General features: G+C 35.2%; 1 protein-coding gene across 1 annotated transcript; it reads right to left on the bottom strand.

Moving 5' to 3' along the window:
• Positions 1 to 240: 240 nt before the first annotated feature.
• On the bottom strand, positions 241 to 3128 carry LOC148276620 (uncharacterized). Its single transcript, XM_088234014.1, has one exon. The coding sequence runs from the start codon at positions 3126 to 3128 to the stop codon at positions 1602 to 1604; it is 1527 nt and encodes a 508-aa protein (XP_088090140.1). The 3' UTR covers positions 241 to 1601.
• Positions 3129 to 8220: the final 5092 nt, after the last annotated feature.

Below are 8220 nucleotides of genomic sequence, written 5' to 3' on the forward strand. Positions count from 1 at the left end.
AATTATTTAATTACCGACCGGTTAGGTAATAAATCAAGTCTTTATGTCAAGTGTTATTTTGCGTTGAAATTCGATCATTTGCACCTGTTTTCAACAAATTAGACAAAAGAGGACTATATTATGAACTATTGTTTATTTATTCAAAAAAATATATATCAATTTAAAATGTTTCAGTAGTTGTCTACGTTTGATGCTCAAAGTGTTTTTATTTTAATTTAGATTATATTAATTACATTTCACTTTTATTTTGTGAGTTTTTTATGCATGAAGTTGCATTGCATTTTTTATCAACACGACAGGACATTTTGAAAATCGCGTACTATAGGTGATGGCTGTATTTAATTATTACAAACAATGAAAAGTACTGTGTTTAAATAGTATTGATGGTTATTTTCATTATACAATAACTTGTATTTAAAAATAAGTTATAAATTAAAAATACTTGGAACACTTCCATTAATTTATTTGACCAATTGGCGTTTTCTCCTCTAACGGGTATCTTCAGACTGGTAAATATTATACAGTGTTAAAATCATTTATTATTTTTATACAAAACAAAAACAGTTTTCGAAATTGTAATTTTCAAGATGTCCGCCTGGCCGTTGAATTAATGGCCGATTGTAGTTCGGTGAAAAACTACATATTAACAGATATGATTAAACAAGTCGAGTATTTTCACAGAAAATTCTCGATTGTACATAATTCCACATTTATTCCATTAGAATATTTCTAAACAACCACCAATTTGACTTAATTAAAAATTGAAGCAACGACTGAACATATAGACGTCTTTTTTATTAAAAATGTTTGATGTTTTATATCGTTGCTTCAAAATTTTAATGCCCGTATCAAAATCACCTCTAAATAATATTTTTTAATACATGTTTTAATAGGAAAAGATTCTGCTATAGGAAACAAAAATTTTTGTCAATGTGTCGGAAAAAATAATCGGTTAATTTAGTAGTTGAAATCGATACAATAACCGGTTGAAGGTATCAAATCAGGTGGTCAAATCATTCAAGACATTACAATAATATGAATGCAGTTTGTCAGGCAGAGTAAAATTGTTTGGGTCATTTTGGCTCGGTAATAATTGCGTTCGTTCGATTCAAATGAAAAATAGCAAAGTCACCTATCTAAATACTACGTGTAATTACAGTGTTGCATATTCGAACATTGAAATGCTCCGAGAAGCGAAGGATTAAGTTAAATTCTAATGGTAACAAGAAGGGAAGCCATGGCAACGAATCCAACACCGCGTTGGGTAATTTCTCAAAACTAGCTGAAAGTTTAATTCTGCTAGAACTATGCAATGTCACGCTAACTGCGCAAATACTTCCATTTCCAGTTTGATGTAGAAGGAATTTATATCTCAATCTTCCATTAGAAATTAATATACGGTATAAATAATATAATTAAATAGATGATCTAATATCACTGTCCCCACCTTGCTTTCGACACAAAATGGACTAAAATGAACATTACCTAAAATCACATTGACTTAAAACATATTCTCGTCTATAGCATCTTTTAAATACTTAATTCATAGAGAGGCAATCACTATATTAATATCACAGTAGTAATGTTTATAGAGAACTCGGTCACCGGACATCCTTGGTCGCCTGGCTGCTGTCCGCGTTGCCGAGGGATCCGATCACTATACTCTCCAGGCAGTTCTTGGTCGGGAGTTCGAGGGAGTTTCTCCTTATAATCGTGTCAGGGTCGGCGGCCAGTTGCGAGTCTTGGAAGAACTTGCATCTTTGGGATTTGCGACCCCATATTCTGGACTGCGCGCGGACCCGCTTCAAGATGGATTTCCCAGGGGGACAGCTCAGCAAGTCCGGGACGTGCTTCCCGCGGGCTTCGCTCTCCGCCGCGAACGCTCGCAGAAGCTTCCACGCCTTCTGAGACGAGTTTCTAGAAGCTCTCCAGCTCCTCTCTGTACTCAAAGAAGACGCCCTCCGCAAGGGCGCTGGGAGCGGACTCATGTCCTCCGAAGACCTCCGACAGCACAACCTGCACAATTCTTCTTTGATCCTCGTGCTTCGGTACGCGAACACGAAAGGGGATATCGTCACTCCCACGAAGAGAGCGTAGATCCCCGTCAGTCCGATCGCAGGAACTACCTGGATCAAGGCCGCGGGGAGTTGGGTGCTCAGAGCGAGAATGATCACTAAAGAGCTAATACGAGCGGCTCTAGATTCTTCCTTGTATCTAAATAGAGACGCGTTCGATATACGGCATCGCAGAGACGTCATGTAGGAAGAAGCGCATCTCGGAGGAGGAGACGGCACTCGACAGTCGCTGGAGCCGAAGTTGGGGCTGGAGCGGACGGTCTTCAGTCCGGTAGACGGTAACGTCTGCGTGATCTTATAAATATCGTCGTGAGATAATCCTTTCCTTTCTTTCTCGTGCGTGAGCTTCAAGCACAAGGGAGCAGGGAACGGTCTGTTGACATCCAATAAAACGCTTCTCAGAGATCGCGACAGCGCCGGTTCGTATATCGGAGGAGTCTGCGCGACAGTAGCACTTTCGCTGCTCTCGCTGCCGACGGACTTCTTGTCGCAGCTCATCAAGAGCCCGACGCTCTCTTCCGTTTTGGGGTCTTCCTTCGGCGAGCGGTCGATCTTCAGCGACATCAGCGGTGGCGGCGCAGCGGGCGGCTTGGCGCTCTTATGCGCGGCGACGGAAATCCTCACGTACATCCAGCACACCGCGAGCAGGGAAGAACAAACCAAGACGAGGAAGAAAGAGGAGTTGACGATTCTCGGGATGTCGTAAGCGGCGCTTGTGCCGTGCCGCGCCCCGCAAAGGTTCCACACGCTCGGTCGAGTGCTGGGGACGACGGCGGTGGTCACCGCGAACGCTATCGCCAGCGTCCACTGGATGCAGACCGCCAGAGTGGCTTTGGCGTAGCTGACCTTGGAGTGGTAGTGCAGAGGGTCCGTGACCGCCATGAACTGGTCCCCGGCGATGAGCAGCACGGCGAGGGGCCCGGCCAGGGCGGCCAGGGCGGCGCCCCCCTCGGCGGCTGCGCAGCCAGGGCCCCAGGGCTCCAGCACGGGGTTGAGTATCAGCAGCGCGCCCAAGAACAGGCAGCTGATTAGGTTCCCCGCCAGGAGGTTCATCACGAATCTGAAAAAAAAAATCTTTTAAATTTGTAATCAAATATCGATATTTTCAATGTGTGTGTATGGGCTCGAGCTAAGGATTTTATTAAGGAACACGTGTTGTTTTTTTGTGAAAAGGTAACGATTGACATGGAAGTTCAAGAACCTACATTTACACATATGTATATTATATATTTTTGTAGATACAAGATTGAACTCAAGAGGAATTTTATTAACATTTTGAGCACCGGCCGAATACACATAAAACTTACCCTGTGTCCGGCCCATTTTTGTGAAATTTCATGCTTTGTGAAGGGTTTTTTAAAAGTGGCATAATTATGAAAATACTGGGTTAAATCAATTGAAACTCCTCAAATTTATTTGAAACAATTTAACAAGTAATTTTTGTATGATAGTTTTGCCAACATTTGCCTTTATGGAGAGCCGCATTGCAATGTTCGCACATATACAGGGTCTCACTCCTTTTTTTGTGCTTTGTATCCGGAGTCCGGAGCCGTGTAAACACGTGATCATAATAACCACGCGTCGTGTCCCGGCCCCGTGTTTCCACGTAATTTACCAGCAGCGAAAAATTATTGATAAAAGTCACTAGATGTCAATAAATGCACTTTTTTGGACAGCTGGTAAACCACGTGAAAACACGGAACCGGGACACAACGCGTGGTTATATAATCGCGCGTTTACACGGCTCCGGGATACGAGGGGTTAAGACAAATCCTGGTTTAGTATGAACGGGAAAGATATTTTACTTATCCCTATATTTGTGTATTAATAAAAATAGAAAAGAGAAACCCACAACTAATATTTCCATTTACGGACCATTTCCTAAAAATCGTAAATAACTGGGAATTGAGTTATGGTAGAGTGGGATTTGAAGATCGGAACTTTGGCCACAACACTACCGCAAGACCACAACTCGGTTTATTTGAAGAAAAAAAGGTAAATTAAATTAAATAGATTATTTGCAATATATCATCATATCAATTATACAGCACAAAATATCTTTATATACTTTCAAGACACCGTATATATGAAGGAATTATGCCTTAAATTAGTTTGGATAAACGGTTTTATTTTTCAGCTCGTGGGAAAGAGAGGATATGGAAGAAGTACCACATTATCTTTAACAGAATATTTTATTTTTTCTTTCTTATGTTATACAAAAATATTCTAACATAACTATTTTTAATTTTAATTTTAATTTACTTTGTTTTAATTTACTTTGTTTAAAAAAAAAAATGCGAAACGAACTCCCTCTCTAAACACAAGTATCTACTTTATTAGAGAGGTAGAAACGTTATATATAAGATGTTCTAAATATTTACCTATTTTGTATTTCAAAAATGTATTTTGTAAAAAAAAAAATATTCAATAAATAAAAAAAAAATAAAAAAAACTATCCATTGTTTATTATAGGAGCAAACATTCATTAACATATTCTTGTATACCCACGAACAGGCAATGCCTTTGTGGGATTTTTTGTTTACTATTTTTCTATTAATATGTATTTTGTTGATATGCAATTGCAAGCATAATTATGCTTTATTTTTTTTAATACTCTGTTTTATTATTATGTTTATTGTTAAAAAAACAAAAAAATAAAATAAAAAATATTTTTAAAAAATAAAAAAAAGTTATGTAAAATACACTACAAAACCTAGACCAATTGAGAACAAAATAAATGTATTTCTTGAAACGGATGGGAAGCGATCCTTGGGCGCCTATTTTTATTACGTTCGCGAAAAAAATATATGAAATGACTGAAGTCTATGCAAAAACTATATTATATGCTAACTATTGTGGGCAACAGGAGATTAAAATTATATAAATGGATTACAAAGACAGCAAAATAAAATATTAAAATTAGTATATGACGTCCCTTATCTAACAGCAACTAAAGAACTCTTTATCATATCCAACATTCTATAACGAGACTAATGAACCAGGGACCAAATTCATTCAATAAACTATTAGACAAAACTCAACTAAATACTCAGACAACCTTTACAGAAGATGTTAAAAATATTTATTTATTTATTAAACTTTTTGTACATAATTTTATTTGTACATTGGCGGGCTTATTGCCAAATGGCAATTTCTTCCAACCAACCAATAAAATAACAGTTTTATTTTTACATTTCAAGTTATAGAACATATTCAATAGAAAAAAAAGCTAAAGATATATAAAAATAGAAATAACGTATTTGTTTATAAATTACCTTAAATCAAAACTATTACTCAATGGTAAAAAGGAAAAAAGAGGAAAAAGGAAAAAAGAGGAAAAAGGAAAGGAGGAGAGATTAAGGAAAAGAAAGGAGATGTAATATTATCATTAACAAAAGAATATGAGTTTAAAAAAAGAAAAAATATATTGTTTAATTAATGTAATCCGTAAGGGTTAATAAATAAATTTTTCAAATAATAAAAAAAATAATATAATCTTCTCTTAAAGAACACCGCCAACACATGTTTCAATAATTTGTCTCACTCTGTTCCATTGAAATATTGCGTATCGTATCTTTTTCAACTTATTTTTAAATGTACCTACACTTAAGATAATATTTAGTTTTATATAAATTATCCTTACACTGTATAATATTCACCAGTCTGAAGATGCCCATTAGAGGGTGAAAGCGCTAATTGGTCAAATAAATAAGTGGGAGTGTACCAAGTATTTTTAAATGAATTTACTTTTTTACATTACAATAGAATTCCATCAAGAATTGTTAATAAATAATTTAAATAAAATAAATATATTTATATATATATATTGTAACGTAAATATGTCATCTTGCCCCGTTTTTAAGCAACGCGCAAATACTTACGTTTCCGAGAGTATATTTTGAGCAAATGACGCGGTTTCAAACATTTTTGTTGCCAGATTACGGGCCGATGTTTACCGACACTACAAATTATACTGTCGGAAATGTAAGTATTTTCGCGGTGCTTAAAAACGGGGCAAGATGACATATATACGTTACAATATAAAACGGAATTATTTAGATAATTTACCTTTTTATATATTATAAATACTATATGATTATTGACGTATAATGGAATTCTCCTAAACATTGCATGATTATCAAAGTGCATAATCAAGTTTATCCTAATGTCAATATTTATTGCGATACGAGTAAGTATGTAAGAAATGGCAAACCTTAAACCATAATGTAGCTGATTATTTTGCATTTAAATATAAATTATGCACTTTCAAACCACATAGTAGGTACTAGTTAGCCTTCGCTAGGACATTAATATTATTAACAATGTAAATAATAAATATGATGAACTTATAAATGGAGTCTTTGAATTAAATTCTAATAAATGTCATTATAATACTATACATACTATTGACGTCTTGGAAAATTTCTACCAACCCAGCTTGAAATTCGCAGCCGCAGTGTTAGATCGTTTCCTTATTTTATCGTCGACAAACGGTGCATAGTAAATTGCATTAGTACTGAAATCGCAACAACAATTAAACGCAGTTATGCAGAAAGCAGCCAGCCATAGAAAAGTGAAATTGAGATAAAAGCACCTTTATGAAACGAGTGAACAAAAACACAACAGTTGGAATGTTTTTGACTTTGACAAATGATAAACAATGAATACATTAAATTTGGTAATGTATCCAAAATAAAACAAACGACGATCAGGTTTCCTTACTCTAAAACACCCCGATCTCTATAATAGATAGTCAAATTCGCGACTAAGGTGTTATTGCTAATACGAATCTAATGTTTAATATTCATATTGAATCAGTCCTGAAAAAACAGATTAAATGGTCGGACTCATTATGCGGGCATTGAAACCATTTAAACATGCAGCGACATGAAGAACTTTACAAAACATTTGTTCGTCCCCAGCTAAAATACTGTGCTCCTATTTGGTCACCTTACTATAATGTAAGTATTAATAGACTAGAGAGGCCTAAAACTTTTTTTAAGCAGGTCGACTACCGGGTAAACATTTACTTCTCTAACCATGCGAAAAGTATGCAGTACCATGGAATAAACTCTCTCAAAAATCGAAGAATAATGTCTAGTATTTTTTTTTTTAATAATCGTGTCACAAATTCTTAGGATTCTCAAATCGAGTGTTGTATTGACAAATCAATTGAATTTATATAAAAATGTTCAATTTCCTTAAATGTTACATTTGACTTGTGTACAATGCACTTTAAAATATAGACTTCCTGGAATCCATACACCATAACTTATATACACGGATTGATATTTCAAAAGAGACTGGTTTTAACAAATTACAACAGAGATGGAGAATACCTTAAATAAGGGAATATGGAAGACTAGGCATTTACAGGGCTTATGGCCTGTCATTGGCTGGTTTAAGTGGCCACTTTACACACTGTGTAACATTCACCATTTTGCCTATGTTTGAACATCCACATTTCTTCAATTCTTCCATTTGTTGATTTAAGTGAGGTTAAGAGCTGAAACCTTTATTGTTGTGAAGAGATTCATCTGACTGAATTATTTCACATACAAGCCTAGTATTTGAAATAATTAACTCTAACTTCATTTTGATTTGATGCGCCTGAACTACTGAGCTCAATAAAATGAAATATCCAAACTAGAAACCTCAGACAAAACTTACTCTTTTATACCGATAACCATATAACTTACTATGGTTTTCATTCCCCTATGCCCAGAATTCTTAGGTCTGCCGACAAACATACCAGTCTTGATTTCTTTGATAACAAGTTGTCTTCTTTTAAACGATCACTGAATCAAATTCAATTATAAACACCCCTCTCCCGCTTCCACTCCCACAAAGTCTACTATAAACCATTGAGTCTTTCTAATTTTTTAATAATAATTTTCTATGCATAAATGTGTCCATAAAAATACCCACTGGGCGTATATATAAATAAATAAATAAATAGTAACTGTATTTTTTAAAATTAATAAAGTGATTTTAGTATGTATTTGTAATTGTTAAATTGCTAATAAAAAAATACCCTTTGAGACCAAATGCATGTTCAAACGAACATTGCAGTAACTTCTAAACCATTTGGAATAAAAATATTAAAAATACATAAAAAATGTTTAAATAATTTTCTTATCAAGCA

The sequence above is a fragment of the Micrasema longulum genome, unplaced genomic scaffold, assembly GCF_059751315.1.
Source record: "Micrasema longulum isolate JH-2025_06_02 unplaced genomic scaffold, ASM5975131v1 h1tg001177l, whole genome shotgun sequence".
Taxonomy (NCBI): Eukaryota; Metazoa; Arthropoda; class Insecta; order Trichoptera; family Brachycentridae; genus Micrasema; species Micrasema longulum.

Coding starts and splice junctions, on each gene's coding strand:
- LOC148276620 (XM_088234014.1), bottom strand. CDS start 3,128: ATGAACCTCCTGGCGGGGAACCTAATCAGCTGCCTGTTCTTGGGCGCG.